Genomic DNA, 16,474 nt, shown 5'->3' with positions numbered 1-16,474 from the left:
AACGGTGTCTCCTCACCTAAGAGCCAACATTATCCAAGGTAAGGATATTCATTTGGTTACATTACTGCTTCCTTCGCCCGTTGCTGACAGGAAAATGGTTGACTGTGGTAACGTGGCAGTTCTTAAAACCTCCAATCATCGCTTACAACGCAATCTCTCGTTTGGTGAATTCGTAATTGCTTTCAGCATCTACAGAGACATTTTGTGCCAAATTATCCAGAGAGAAGGGTTAGATCTCTACTTAGCTATGATGGCAGACTTCAGCCAAAGATACAGGGGCACGTTGTTTTACGAATACCACAAGTAATTTTCTGCTAAATCTGCTTCCTTCATCACACTTTTTAACTCAAGACTAGACTGGTCAGTTACAGACACTGAACTGCTCGTTCGTCACTTCGGCGGCCAAAAAAGCTTGGCTTGTGCTATTTGCAGCGCTCACGGTCACTCGGCTTCATTCTGCCCTAAAGCTTTCGCAAGCAATGATCCACCCGAAGTCCGTGGTGCTGAAAACGTAAGACTCCCTTCAAACAGCAGAGGTCGCCATGTTGCAGAATTCAATGGTGTTCCTATATGTTTTCTATTTAATGAATCTTTCTTTTCCTATTCTAATTGTAAATTTGCTCACATTTGTAGTTCTTGCAAGGATCCGTCTGTCCACGCCGGTACAAACCTGCAACCCGCGGGAAAGCCCCAAACCAGAGAAAATTCTGAAAAGTCACCCATCTACTCCTATTAATATTACAAACCTTTCAAGCTAACTTTTTTTCTCACCCTGATCCATCATTTGTTGATTATCTAATCACTGGCTTGTCCCAAGGGTTTCGGGTGGGCGTTCTTTCACATCTCACTGCCTCTTTTGTTGCAAAAAATTTGCAATCAGCCAGAAATGAACCCGACGTGGTTTCAGCACTACTAGAGAAAGAGGTCAATAAAGGATACGTTATTGGCCCTTTCGCTTCTCCTCTTTTCTCTCATTTTCGGATCAATTCTATCGGCGTCGCAACGCGTAAATCTTCCCCTCATTCCTCTAACATAGCTAGTGTTAATAAATGTATTCCCCTAACTCCTTTCTCTCTACATTATGCCTCGGTTGACAATGCTATTCAGTTAATCAAGTTAGCTGGCCAAGGCGCTTGGTTAGCTAAGGCTGACATAACAGACACTTTCAAAACACTTTCAAAACCATGCCAATCCACCCCTCCGATTGGCCACTTTTCGGAATCAAATGGAATTCTAAATTTTAGAATTTTATTTCACATTTTGGTGTAGAAGTAGCCCTCACATCTTCAACAGTCTCTCAGAAGCCTTGTGTTGGATCCTGCTGAATGTCTGTAAACTTCCTTTTGTTTTGCATTTACTCAATGATTTTTTGCTGATCGATTTTCCATCTTCCCAATCTTCTATTCTCAACATACTTAACCCCCTGAGGTCGGCTATCGCGCCGGCGCAATAGGCTCGTTTTTTTCATTATCAGTGCAAAAAAGAATCAAAATACTAATATTAAATTTTATCTTATATGCTTGTGTTATACATCAATCGATCCTGATTGTATATTTTTTTCCTACTATGGAAGTCAATGAGACCAGAAACTGTCTGGTTACTGACATTCTTCTAAATATCTTCCTTTCTGTTCAGCAGAAGAAAGAAATTCATACAGGTTTGAAACAACATGAGGGTGAGTATATGATGACAGAATTTTCATTTTAAAGTGGAGTATCCCTTTAAGCAATGTTAAATGTGAGAGGAAAAAAAAGTTTTTTATTTTTACATCTGAACTACAGAAACATGCTAAAAATGTATATTTTAGATTAATAATAGATAATATAGATTTATTTATATTCATATTATATTTCATATTTATTTATTTATCATATTTTTTTGCACATACATTTTTACATTACATATTTGCACATATAGCACAAACATGTAAAAATAGTTGAGTCTCAAAGGGATTTTGATGGCACTTTACCCATTAAATGTTTTTTGGTATTCTGCTCTGGCCTAAAGACAATAATGAAACACTTAGGAGCAAAAATACAGAGAATCAGACCAAAGCTTGAAGCTAAAATAGCAAATATCTCCACAGCTACAGTAAATTTCCCTGGAGAACTGACATAAGCTGGAATAAAGGTGATCCAAACAGCACAGAATATGAGCATACTGAATGTGATGAATTTAGCCTCATTGAAGTTATCAGGGAGCTTGCGGGCCAGAAAAGCTAAAATAAAGCAAAGGAAAGCTAGGAGGCCAATATAACCCAGTACAGCCCAGAAACCAATAACTGATCCTAAACTGCATTCAAGAATGATCTTTTCTTTGTAGTGTTGCATATTATTGTAGGGGAAAGGTGGGGATATTTTTAACCAAATCACACATATAAGAATCTGTATAAGAGTGAAACCAAAAACACTGAGTCTCTGTTGTGCAGGCCCAAACCATTTCATAACATTACTTCCTGGAAGTGTAGCCTTGAAGGCCATTAACACCACTATTGTTTTTCCGAGAACACAAGAGATACAGAGGACAAATATGATCCCGAATGAAGTGTGACGCAACATACAGGACCACTCAGTGGGCTGACCAATGAAGGTAAGTGAACAGAGGAAACACAGAGTCAATGAAAAGAGCAATAGGAAGCTCAGCTCTGAGTTGTTGGCTCTTACTATAGGAGATGCCCTGTTTTTGTAGAAGACTAGAGTAATGCTCAATGCCACTGAAGAGCCAACAACAGAGAAAACAGCTAGGATAATCCCAAGGATCTCATTCCAGGAGAGAAACTCCACTGGTTTAAGAAGGCACTTGTCCTTCTCATTATTGGGCCAGTTCTCGGGCAGGCATTTGAGGCATTGTAAAGAATCTGGAAGATGAAGAAATCAGTGCTTAACAGCCATTTATGAATCACAGAAACAAAATTTAGACATATGATGTCAGACTACTGTTTTAGAATGACCAAATGAGGGGATCAATAACATGATGCTAATTTATTTATTATATGTCATTTAAAATACATAAAAATGCAATTCATACATACAACTATATTAATTTCAAAAAGGATTATTAAAAGATTAAAATATTTTTAACAAAACTGCTTCACTGCTTAGTGGTATTTGAAAAAAAGGGGGAAAAACGTGTTTACTAAATTTAAGTAGTTAATGTAAAGTAGTTAATATGCAGAAACATACCAAAATAATAATAATAATAATAATAATAATTCCATCATAAAAAAGGCCTCTCACAGCTGTGTGTCAAGGTCAATATGTCCTTTAAAATATCAGATAATTTGACCTTTTTATGAAAGGCAAGATGAAAAAAATTGTATTCAGTTGCTCAAAAATGTGAAGATAGTCAATTTAGTGCTGAGAGGAACACTGCTTTAAGAACAGCATTTTAAAGCAGATTGAAATAGAAAGCTTTTGCAACATAATAAATGTATATATACTGTCACTTTTGATTAATTTAATGCATCCTTGCTGAATAAAATTATTAATTTCATTCATTTCTTTCCAAAAAAAATACCTCTTACTGACCCCAAACTTTTGAACGGTAGTGATAGTTACAAAAGCTTTCTATTTCGGATAAATGCTGTTCTTTTGAACTATCTATTCATCAAATAATCCTGAAAAAAAAATTGTACACAACTGTTTTCAACATTGATAATAATAATAAATGTTTCTTGAGCATCAAATCATCATATTAGAATGATTTCTGAAGGATCATGTGACACTGAAGATGGGAGTAATGATGCTGAAAATTCAGCTTTACCAACACAGAAATAAATTGCATTTTAAAATATATTCAAATAGAAAACAGTTATTTTAAATTGTAAAAATATTTCACAATATTACTGTTTTTGCTGTATTTTGGATCAAATAAATGAAGCCTTGGTGAGCAGAAGAGACTTTTTTAAAAACATTAAAAAATCTTACCATTCTAATCATTTTGGCCACCACTGTGTGTGTGTGTATATATATATATATATATATATATATATATATATATATATATATATATATATATGAATAATTCATGTACTGTCACATGCTTTCAGTGTGTATGGAAAATTCTCCATTAAAAATGGTCTAATATTACAATTATACTGTATATTGTATAAGAATATCCTGACAAAGCACCTGTCTCATTGCTGATCTCTCCATCAGCACAGTTAATGCAGTCATAACAGCAGACAGGCCTTCCTTTTTGCACAGCCTTCCTAGTGCCTGGAGGACAGCTCTTACTGCACACAGACACAGGCACCTGCAGGTGACAGTAACAGAGTCAGAAATTAAAGACTTTGGCCAAAAATGCTTAAATTGGCCAAATTTGGCCAAAAATGCTTAATTTAATGCGGTTAAATTAAACCGCAGCATTTGTGGATCTTTAAAATAAAGTAAACGAAGAGTGTTGTTGAATGCTAAGCAAATATATTGTTTTGTTCAGTTTATTTACTTGAAGTGTATGACATAAATAAAGAACGTGTGTTTAAATGGTTATAAGTTTAAAAAAAAAAATCCAGGGGTACTGTATAAAATTCATATATATTTACAACCACAGAGAATAAAACAACACATTGTATACCTTCTCACTCTCATCAAACCAAATTATGTCTCTGCTCAGACTGAATTCTTGGCCTTTAGGCTGGGATGCATCATATTGACCCACTGTAACAAAATCAACTGAACCGTCTCCCTGAAGCTGCCAATTCACAAGTTCATAGGTGGCCACGGGGTCTCCATTGGTATCGAATGAAACAGAATAATTATTTTTAGTAAAATTCACTTGCTTGAGTTGATCAAAAACCTGCATGATACAAAAATCTAATCAAAAAAGTGTTTTTACAATTATTTGCTGAATAATCAGTACTAAAATGGGTGTGGTTGAATATAGCCTATATTTAGGTTTACAAAAAAGTAAAGGAATACTGTAGAATTTTAAACGCATTAAAAATTTCATTATTCCAAGATGAGAAAACTTACCTGTCGGGGCTCAAATTTGATGTTTTTGTCACATTGGTTTTCGTTACAGACAATGCCATGTAGGGCATGAGCTATAGCATATGCGGCTTTGTACACCATGTTAGTGACGCGCAACTGGGACGTGTCTGTGTACGGGTTCTGTAATGCGTGCAGGTCCTCTGTGCCATCACATGCTGGCATACCAGTAGAAGAACCTGTCTGTTGTTTTAGACTACAGCTAAATGAGCTTTCCCAGAATTCTGTCAGCAGGGGAAATTTCAGCGCCTGCTCTGGAGACAAGTCAAGTAAAAAGTAACGAAATCCTGGGATAACAGAACGCGGGATTGCAATGCCCACAGCACCGATAGATAAATTAAACCGCAGCATTTGTGGATCTGTAACCCACGCCTCGCTGCCAACCCATTGCATTGGAGGAGGAGGCTGCTGACTCAGCTCTTCTAAGAGAAATCTCATGTCACCTGCAGCCACAAAGGCAACTATTACACGAGCCGTTGATCTGCGAATGACATCAGCGACTTTTTTCAGTTTACTGTGCGGCTGGGTCCTGTAGTAGGCCTCAGAATACTCCACACAGATTCCCTCGTTCTCCGCAGCTTTCAAGAATGATGCCATGCCATTGTTCCCGTAGTCTGAATCACTGCACACAGTCCCGATCCACGTCCATCCGAAGTGCTTGACCATCCGTGCCAGTGCGGCCGCTTGATGGTGATCGCTGGGGATTGTCCTGAAGAAAGTAGGATGTTGCCGCTTTTCACTGAGACACGCGCATGTTGCATAGTGACTCACCTAAAGTGCAGAGTGAAGACAAATAATACTATATTCTGAACATGAAAGGATGTTAAGTAGAACATGTTGAATACTCGAATCACATACTTAACTAACTAACTGTTGTGACAATGTTCACCAGTGTTATGGTCAAAATTACAATCATTTTTACACTGTGACACTTTTTTTTTTTTTTTTTAAATAAGAAGACAAGGAAATTGTTTTATTGTCCAAGCACCTGTGGAATTCCAAAAGGACCGAGAAGTCTTGAAATGCTTATAGCCGGCGTGGAAGCAGAATCTCCGACTAGTGCAGGAATTGCAGCAGATTTGGCACAGGAATCAGTGTCGTTAAATACCAGATCTTGTCCGTTGGCAAGCTGTAACGCTACTTTAATTGCCATTGGCACAGAGGCACAAGAGTCATATATATGGTACCCTAATGTGATGCCCGGTAAGAGATCGGAGCTGTTGTTTATCTCTTGGATAGTGAACTGCAAGGCACGAGCAAAGCGCAGCTCTCTGAAGTCCATGCTGTTGAAGTACACACATAGCCTCCTATTAAAAAAGAGCTCTCACCTAAACCTGTTTGCTTCTTATTAACTTATTTTACTTTAAAATACAGTTATGAACATAATTTTAGGACAATCATCAGCTATTTACCCTACGTTGTTAAGAACGGCATTTAATTTAGAATGAAATACCTGCCACTGCACTCAAGTGGTTGTGGCCGTCTAGTAAAGGTGTTTTTCTCTGTCCTCACATAGTAATGAATGGTGAAAGCCCCTCCAATGATGAAGTCTCCATCCTTGAAGAGAGCAGGGGGCTGAGGGTCACCTTGGAGGATGCATGTGCCTAAATTAATCCCCCACACAGCAGGGCAAATCCTAATAATATACAGTAGTGTCACTGTCATTAAAATAGGAAAATTCATTTCTCATTCTAGGCAAGTCACTATTCCAATTGTGATGTGAGCATTAATCCTTGTTTTATACTCACCATCCACTACTGTTATATGTTGTAACTCTTTACTGTAAAACCTAAGAGGGTGTGGCTAATATTTCACATCAGTCAATAACAGAATATGTCTCCAGTGTATCATAAAATGTATCAAAACACCAAAATCATTACTTGCCTTCTTTAAGGTCCTCTGGTAACCCCTAGAGAAATGAGTCAGTGAAAGCATATTTATTTTATTTTTGGTTTTATTTGCCCTTTCTACATAAGAGATTCAGACCTCATTGATATGACTGAAAAACATTCTTTAAATTCTCAATAAATCATAATGAAGAAAATTATGTGATAATGTGATAACCCTATGGCCACAAGATATTGTTTTGAAATAAATTACTTTTTTTTTTGTTTAGCGAGCAATTAATTTTTACTTGAAAATATTATATTCTTATACATGACGTATGAGGCATCACTGTGTCACATAACTGAACAAAAAAGTATGATTCATTGCAGAATGAATTTTCTGATATTTCCTATCAGTTTAATACTTATGTTTCTGGTTACATTAATGAATAATAACATTACAAGTGTTAGAATATTATATAGCAATGTTGTATGTTTTATTTTATGGTATTGAACTCAGAAATATGCTGAATGAACTGCACATAATTATGCATCTGTTAGGCGAATATGTGTAATTATAATGTCAATGTTTAGTATAAAACAGAAAACATAACAAAATGTAACATGAAATTCAAGACGTTTTTTACAATAATTGCACAATATACCAAACTTATTTGTTCATACAGCACTGTCACACTTAAGCGTAGTCAAACAGGAACAAGATGAAAACAAAATATAATAAACAGGCTTTATTAACAATGGCAAACATGAACAAACTCAGCGTGTGTTAACGAGAACTGACCAAGAGAACTGAAACACAGCAACTTATATACAAAGGAAAACAAGGGTAATTAAGGAGGAACACCTGTGGTGATTAATGATTCTCCAATGCAACTCATACTTAGCGGAAAACCAAACAAAGGGAAACAGGAACTAATGAATTAAAATCGAAATGTCCATGAAAACAAAACTAATAGAACATAACTGTTACAAGTACAAACGTGTAAATACATTTATGTCGGGGTGAGAGCTGACACAGTAAAATCACAGCCATGTGATATATAATAATGAATGATATCTAATAAGTGTGTCTTATTGGACTTTTGTTGATACTTTACCCATTAAATATTTTTTGGTATTCTGCTCTGGCCGAAATAAAATAATGAAACACTTAGGAGCAAAAATACAGAGAATCAGACTAAAGCTTGAAGCTAAAATGGCAAATATCTCCACAGCTACAGTAAATTTCCCTGGAGAGCTGACATAAGCTGGAACAAATGTGATCCAAACAGCACAGAATATGAGCATGCTGAATGTGATGAATTTAGCCTCATTGAAGTTATCAGGCAGCTTTCGGGCCAGAAAAGCTAAAATAAAGCAAAGGAAAGCTAGGAGGCCAATATAACCCAGTACAGCCCAGAAACCAATAGCTGATCCTAAACTGCATTCTAAAATAATCTTTTCTTTGTAGTGTTGCATATTATTGTAAGGAAAAGGTGGGGACATTTTTAACCAAAGCACACATATAAGAATCTGTACAAGAGTGAAACCAAAAACACTGAGTCTCTGTTGTGCAGGCCCAAACCATTTCATAACATTACTTCCTGGAAGTGTAGCCTTGAAGACCATTAACACCACTATTGTTTTCCCCAGAACACAAGAGATACAGAGGACAAAAGTTATACCAAATGCTGTGTGGCGCAACATACAGGACCACTCAGTGGGCCGACCAATGAAAGTAAGTGAACAGAGAAAACACAGAGTCAATGAGAAGAGCAGCAGAAAGCTCAGCTCTGAGCTGTTGGCTCTTACTATTGGAGATGCCATGTTTTTGTAGAACACTAGAGTAATGCTCAAAGCCAGTACAAAGCCCACAATAGAGAAAGCAGCCAGGATAATCCCAAGGATCTCATTCCAGGAGAGAAACTCCACTGGTTTAGAAAGACACTTGTCCTTCTCAATATTAGGCCAATCCTCAGGTAGGCATTTGTGACAATCTAAAGAATCTGTAAAATAAAAAAATAAAATAAAAAGAATCAGTGCTCAACAGTCATGTATGAACCACAGGAATAAGAGAGATTCTTATGGAGCGAATTATGTGCTATTATTAAACAAACAAATCCAGCATTTTGCAAACAAACTCGATCTACTTTGCAAAGGAAAACTCGACTCGCAAACAAACAGAAAGCAATGTGCAAGTACAAAGGTCAGTTTGAGTGAAAATGCAGTGGATTAACAAATATGTATTGTGTTTTACAAATATAAATAAATAGATAATACTTCACAAATAAATACAAACCATCCTACAAATTGCATGGAACCTTTGAACAAATACCAAATCTAGTGCATACAAATACATATCTGTCTGTTATGATTATGGGACACTTGGCTTTTTATGAGATCTCTCGGCTCGATTTTCTCACAAATGTGTCCAGGCAGATTTTCTCACAAATGCAGTTGAGCAACTTCCTCTTCTAAAACAGTAGATGGCGCTAAACTAGGGGATTAATTTAGCGCTAGTCTCCTGGAGAAGCACTGATTTGAAACTTGTCTTTGCCTACAGCTGAGGAAAATGACCGGTGAACGAGTGTGTTTCTGTCTTATTTGATCTATAATTAACCTTTTTGAGGTTTTCTTTTGCAAAATGTTTATTACATATATAGACAGATTAGCACTTAGCAATTCACTCTCTCTAGGATAGGGGAATCTATAAACTGAAAGCTCTGCCATCATATGTTGCTTTTTTACATTTTTGTAAAAACGTTACATTTACTGAACAAGTCTATTTCTTTTGTTCTCCATAAATTAATGAGAACATTTAATTTAACTGAAAGGAGGGTCCCACTTATTTATTTATTTAGTTGGAATTCAGTCAGCTTAACAGTAATAAAATAATTAATGAACAAAACAAACAATATACAATTGTTTCTTAACTTGCCTGTGACGTATGCAGTGCCCAAATTATTATTTTGGACAGACAAATGAAACCCGCCTCTCAGTTAAATGAAATGTTGTCATTAATTTATGGAGAACAAAAGAAATAGATTCGTTCAGTGTAGACAATCACTAATTTAGTCATTTTGCATGCGTCCGATGTAGATTTTTTTTTTTACAAAAAGCAACATATGATGGTAGAGCTTTCAGCTGTAGGATTATCCTTGAACAGTTCATTTCATATGAACCCAACACCGCATTCCACAGTTTGGAACGATTCCCCAGTTAACCATTAGTAAGTCATAAAACACAGTCATGGTGCCGAGATGGCTAAAGGAGACGTCACCCCCCTTTCCCTTTTGGTGCGTGTCTAATCTCATACCAGCGATGCCAGGACAGCTGGAAAAGAGTGCTCTTTGTTCCCCAAACTTAAGACCAAATGGCCCAGGAACCCTGTGGTGACCCCAAGGCATAAATCCACAGCCTTATCAGGAAACGAAGGATGCTAAAGCATTCTTATGGCCCAGAATCGCCACAAAACCCTAAACTAGGGGGACACCTCCTTTCTGCAGTTGTAAATTCCAGAGACCTTTATCTTCAAAAAAAACCAATAGACTGAAATTAACCCACTTATGGTTTAATACAAACAATGGTCTCAAAATTGCTTCCAATAAGCTGAATTGATCACCAGTATTTACCTCACATATATCTTAAGTATTATGTATGTTTTATATAACCTGTGGAGTCCTTTCTGTGTGTTTAACTTCATTACAGCCTATTTGTAGGGTTTTCTACCTCAGTTATAGGAGCTAATCACCAGAAGTTCAACTTATACATGTGTATTCTCTGTATTATGTATGCTTTATATTATTCAAGTAATTTTTGTGTGATAAACACGTATCACAGCTAAATCCTTATTTACTTCTACCTCAACTATGGGAAGTATATGTATTTTGGTACCTACTTGATGGGTAAATGATTTCTAGAATTTTGATATAAAGTAGATGTGTGTAGGATGCACCATATTTAAACTATTAAGTTTGCTTATTAAAGCGTTTAACTAAACTCTCAGGAGTTTGGGCACGCATGATCACGTGGACATTACGCTAATTACATGCAAGAACCGGAGAACGGGGCTTAGGTCCCGCCCAAGACAATATCTGATTGGCTGTCGCACTAGGAAGGACGGGTCAGATGGACACGCTTATAACCCAATGACAAGCACCTATGCGTTGCTTTTTGCTTTGCCTGCTTTGTGCCCTGCTCTTGCAGTGACTTTTGCTCTTGCCTTTGTTTGTGCTGACCTTTCCATCGTCCAGCGTGTATGCTTACATACTCTTCAAACCACCAAGAGCTCACTCAAAACTCATCAACTCTTCCGTAAGATCCTTCGTTGAACTTCGTCAAAGGAAACCCTCTCAGAGTCGCTCCAGACTCAGAGGAAACTCCGTTGCATAGCAACCCGCAATCCAGGAAATCCCGCGAACGAAGCGCCACCCGGCAAAGCCAACCAACCACTCACCATCGAGTGCGGTCCCACAGAACGCATCATCGACCGACTGCCAGCCAATCAGCGCCAGAGATTCCCTCTCCAGCAACTTCGCAACAGAAGGGAACGCACGCGCACACAGGAGCAACCAAACGCAAGTACACGATATCTCCTAATTCTGGCTGAACTGGTGCAAATCTTATTGAGAAAACAAACTAAGATTAAAGTGCTAGTAGATTGATTCTCTCAGGTTGCGGTCAAGAAATAGTGTCTAACGCTAGACATTTGGGACTCCATTCACCCTCCGTTAATGACATCACTTTTCTCTCACTGTTTGAATGAATGTGTGTGTGTTTTCGTTAGTTTAGTTTGTGTGTATTAGAGTAGTTCAATAAAGTCTTGGTTGATTTTACATATACAAGCGTCTTGTGCTGTGTGCTTACAAGTTACTGCCTTAAACTGTAGATTCTGTTACCTTGCTCATAATCAGTTATTATAATTTTATGATATTATCACCGTAGGCCACGGGATAATATTCTGTCCAGAATTTATAAAATACCCTAATCTCAACTTATCGGTGGACGAATAGTTGATAAAGTGGTAAATATTAATTCTGAATAATTTGCATATTAATTCGGTATTCACTGTAATTCAATTCCCTTTGAGTTATATTGATCCTAATTCCCTTATTAATCTTACATATCTGGTGGAGAATGCGGGCAGTTTAAACAAAATTGTAAGCACAAAACAAGTCATTTGTGATTGTATCTAATCTATTGGTCCGGAAAGATAGATTAGAGACACAGGAAAACGAGTATTTTATTGTTGATGTGTAACGTTAAGAGCGCATAACAGGACGTTGTGTGAATGAATGTGAATCTAAACTCACGTTTAGTTTGTTTAAGTGTTTTGTTGTTATTGTTGAAATTGCAGTAAACGAATTTAAGATTGTCTGTTGAGACAAAAGAAAGTCGCCTTACAGCGCACCAGGAGAGAAGTAAACTTTCTTCCTAAAAGGCCTTGTTATAGCTAGATTGATTAATTATTGCGTGTTCCAATATTAAATCAACTAAGCTGTCTCCCTAGGTTGACATTAGAGTAGCTAACTAATGTACCTGTTTGTATTGACTCACTTGGTGAAGTAGATACTGTTACTCGCGAAACACTACATGTGTCCGAGCCTGATTTGAATGGGAGTTTTGTTAATCTTGATCAAGTAAATTGATGCAGTAAATCCTGCATGCTGTGTTGCGTGTCCACAGAAACTGACACGAAGAATTCCGATCCGCCGAGATCGCAATAACGTTATTGTTTTAACAGTGCATCTGCAGTGCACAAAATATTTTGCCTCACTCACAAAGAGCTGAGATTTATTGAGCGCTATATCGTAAAGAATTAGCGCCCAGTGTTTGTGTAATACTGAAATGCGCCGCCATTTCATGTAATGTTTTGAACTTTGTCTGCACGCAGACATACCCACGTGCGTCTCGAACTGTTTGGCTGTGCGTCACCATAGTAACAGCCGTGACACGGAAGTCTTAAAAGATTTTCGGGTTGACCCTCAAGTGCGCATGCGCGCACTGTTGTAAACAACTCAGGTGTTCACGGAAGTCTATGCTAAAGCCATTAGCCTCGTAGGTTAGCGCAAGCATTGGTGTGGCTCGCTGAAGCTGGATGCAGTGTGTTGTGTAGCAGTGTTGAAATGATTTAACCTTTTCACATCTCCACTCTAACAATCTGTGAACATTCCCATTTTATGTTTTACTCTTTTTCACCTCCCTCTCCCCATTAAAGGAATATTGACTCAGAAGTATTTAATTTGTGACGAATATACAATTAACTAGAGTTAAATCTAGGCTAATCGTAATCACCAATACCCTAAGCATTACATTGGCAATAGCTCTTCAATTGTGTAATAGGAAATCTTGACCTTCAAAGTTTAAGTAAACCAGTTACCAATTAGATCAGCCATTTTATTTTTCTTTATTTTTGTATTATTTTATTATTATTAATTTTTTTTTTCTTCCTTTTTTTTTCTTCCTTTATTTTACTTTATTTATTCACTCTGTTTTATTGTTTATTTCCCATTTTCATTTGTTTTCTCTCTCATTCGGTACCGTCATGGGCGGTCCCTTTGCATGTTAATTATTATTAACGCTTGGATTACACTGTTAGTCTCATTTCTTTTAAACAAATGACGAGGAACTTCATCGTTCATTTGTTTTAAATAAAGAGACGACAATAATTAAAATTTTGTTTATTTACTTTTAATTTTACATTAATTTGATTTTATTTTTATTTATTTTTATTTTTTTTTTATTTTCTTTTAATTAATTTTGTTTTCAAAATCTCCTATTGCCAGTATTGTTTTCCCTTCCGCTCCATTTTCCCTTCTCCTATCTTCAGTGGGAGCAGTAATGTATGTATATATTTATTGACATAAATGTATAGATAAAACACTCTGCGAGTTTAATGATAAAGTGGAAACAACTCCCTTTTGACATTGTTTTATTTAGATGTGCACCAAATAAAAGCAGCCTTTAATCGCAGCAAGGCTTAGTGGATTAGCATATAACCAAAGCATAACTATTGGTCAACTAGTTCCACATGCTAATTGAGTCAGTATCCCTTCCCTCACTTGCATTTAACTCCTTCCTTGTCTTTTCTGCTCTTCTCTCTTCTACCCATGATATTTCTGTAACTGAACCTGTGAGAATCAATCAGTAATTACAGGAAGTTTTCAAAAGAAACTGTTCGCAAACATTCTGAAGTTTTTAACAGTTGTGTGAATTCACCCTCCTTGCACCGCACACTACCCTCTCAGATTTTGGCATCCTATACGGTCTAAGCCAAATAAATTGATAGGAGGAGCAATAAACGACTACCACTCACGTAACGCATTCCAAAAAAAAAAAAAAAGAGCACGTAACAGATGTATGGTGTCAATCCTATAAGAAGGAGCACGATTATTGTCGTTAACACTTTCTTTCTACCAGGAGGAAGTTATAACAACAATAATACACGGAATTAAGAGATTCCAGGTATCTTTCAATTTGATCTTCATTGAAATATCTCTATTAAATTATTTATAAAAAAAAATAAAAATAATTTTCCCTTCCTTGAGAATATTACTATTCTTTTATTTTTAGTGCTTTGTTTCACAGCTCTGATTGCTATCTGCTATCTTTGAGTATCACCTTGCTTTGTCTGGTCTTTGCTCACTCTCCCTCTTCTTAGCTGTATCCTCCAAGCTGTATGCACTATTTTCTCCCACAGAGACTACGAGTAGCAGTACACGTCAAAGGAGGCCCACAGTTCCAGGAAACCACACTTAACCACCCATCACATACTTAGCTCACACACACTTTCACAGATCTGTGCCAGTCTCTTTTCCAGGTTTCCCTACCTTGTGCCAACATGTCTCACACTGATGATCACACCACCCACTGGGAAGACTTAGAGAACTGGTTAAGTATGGTGACAAGCAGCCTCTTGCCCCAGGCTGCTGACAACCTACGACAGCACACGCAAGAACAACTGGATGCCAACATCTCTGACATCACGGCACAGGATCCAATCCGCAGCTATAACCACAAAGAAATAGCAAAGATCACTGGCTCCCTGAGTCACACGCTGATAGCCTCACTCAAACTGAGCGATGAGCACGAAGCTCACCTCCAGGAGAAGCTGACTCGCGCAAAACAACGCATCAACCAGTTAGAACTGGAAGCACAGGACCAACAGGAAGGGTCCGACGAGGTGGAGCCAGGCGCCAAAGAGGAAATCGAAAAGCTTCAAGAAACATTAACAACCACCAGCAGAGAATTAGAACAAGCTAGGGCTGCCCAAGATGATCTGGCCAACAAGTTACAGTATGCAGAGCAGCTACTGGAAAAGGCCAAGGCTGACTTCAGAGACAAGAACAGCCGAATAAAGGCCCTTGAAAACCATCTTGAAAGGTCACGAAATCAGATCAGCGACTTGACTCAACAGCTCGACTATGTAAAAGAAGAATCCGACTCAATCAGAGAAGAACTCAAGCATGCTTATGAGCTGCACCCTGAGCCAACCAGGACAAGGCGTCCTCTGGTCTCACCCCTGCCCAGCAGAGTTGCGTCCCCTATCCTGGGATTGCCACATCAAAGAAAAAGTGAAGAATCACCACCAAAGCCCTATCCAGCTGTCACGGAGGAGCGCTACCCTGCTGACAAGAGAAGGGGGTCTCTCCGAACCGACTATGAAGCTGCACATGGCCTGGAACTCAAAGACCTTGACAAACTGGCCAGGAACATCAACAAATTCACCCCAAATGTGTCAGGAAGTCAAGACGTGCAGGCCTACCTGCAAGATATTGAATTCCACTTGGAAATGAGATCCAATGTGACAGACAGAGACAGACTCTATTTGCTTCGAACAACATCCAGTCCTGAGGTGCGAAGTTTCTTGGATAGACAGCCTACACACACCAAGTCAGACTTCCACCTCCTCCGAGAAGCCCTAATTAAAGAATTTGCAGACCCAGAGGCAGACCAAGGACTGGTGGCCGCCCTAGAAACCAAACAAGGCCGGCATGAGACACCCCAAGCCTTTTACAACAGACTCAGACGAGCGTTCTTTGGTTCACGCAATGAACCTGACATGGAGGAGGACTTGAACTTCAAAACCCTCTTTCTGAGAAACCTCCACCCTGGAGTAAGCCACCACCTAGGCGTCATGGCCTGTCCTCGCACAATGACTACACAACAGCTGAGGGATTTGGCCCACAAAGCCTATGGCAAACAAAAGATGGCCTCAGAAAAGGGAACCAAACCACCAGCAGTTTGTGATTTCAATACGCAACATCAAGGATTAGCCCTAGAGGGCACCCAGCATCACGAAAGCACCAAGCTGCCACCTAAAGAACAAAGACACTCCTCCTTCAGAAAAGAACGGGACTCTCATGTCAGTGTCAGACCCAAACAACCAAACAATCACTGGCACAAGCAACGAGACCCGCCACACATGTCTGGACACCACTGGGAGAAATCATGGGACCAGTCATGGCCGCACGAAAACCGCTGGGATAATTCATGGAACCAGACACGGTCGTATGGAAACTCAAGAGGAAAAGGTTCATGGGAGGCTAACTGGACGTCTAAAGGAAAGCGACACACGCCCCCAGGAACAACTAGCCCAAGGGGTCGACGACGAAATCCACCCAGGCATCAATCAGACCAACCCCACACTGAGTCCACACA

At 38.4% G+C, this 16,474-nt stretch overlaps 2 protein-coding genes across 2 annotated transcripts; both read right to left on the bottom strand.

The window, feature by feature from the left end:
* Positions 1-1,943: 1,943 nt before the first annotated feature.
* LOC311089095 (extracellular calcium-sensing receptor-like) lies at positions 1,944-6,270 on the bottom strand (the record flags this gene model as incomplete). Its single annotated transcript, XM_084123545.1, has 5 exons — positions 1,944-2,857; positions 4,131-4,254; positions 4,576-4,797; positions 4,974-5,759; positions 5,977-6,270. 5 exons carry the CDS (start codon positions 6,268-6,270, stop codon positions 1,944-1,946), a joined length of 2,340 nt encoding a protein of 779 aa, XP_083979671.1.
* A 1,636-nt stretch (positions 6,271-7,906) lies between these two features.
* Positions 7,907-14,656, bottom strand: LOC311089497 (extracellular calcium-sensing receptor-like; the record flags this gene model as incomplete). Its single annotated transcript, XM_084124219.1, has 3 exons — positions 7,907-8,820; positions 14,460-14,516; positions 14,644-14,656. The coding sequence occupies 3 exons, from the start codon at positions 14,654-14,656 to the stop codon at positions 7,907-7,909; spliced, it is 984 nt and encodes a 327-aa protein (XP_083980345.1).
* Between the last annotated feature and the right edge of the window lie 1,818 nt (positions 14,657-16,474).

The sequence above is a fragment of the Abramis brama genome, assembly GCF_963993115.1.
Source record: "Abramis brama genome assembly, chromosome: 9".
Taxonomy (NCBI): domain Eukaryota; kingdom Metazoa; phylum Chordata; class Actinopteri; order Cypriniformes; family Leuciscidae; genus Abramis; species Abramis brama.
The sequence above is the reverse complement of the archived record's forward strand: the minus strand, read 5'-3'. Positions and strand labels throughout refer to the sequence as shown.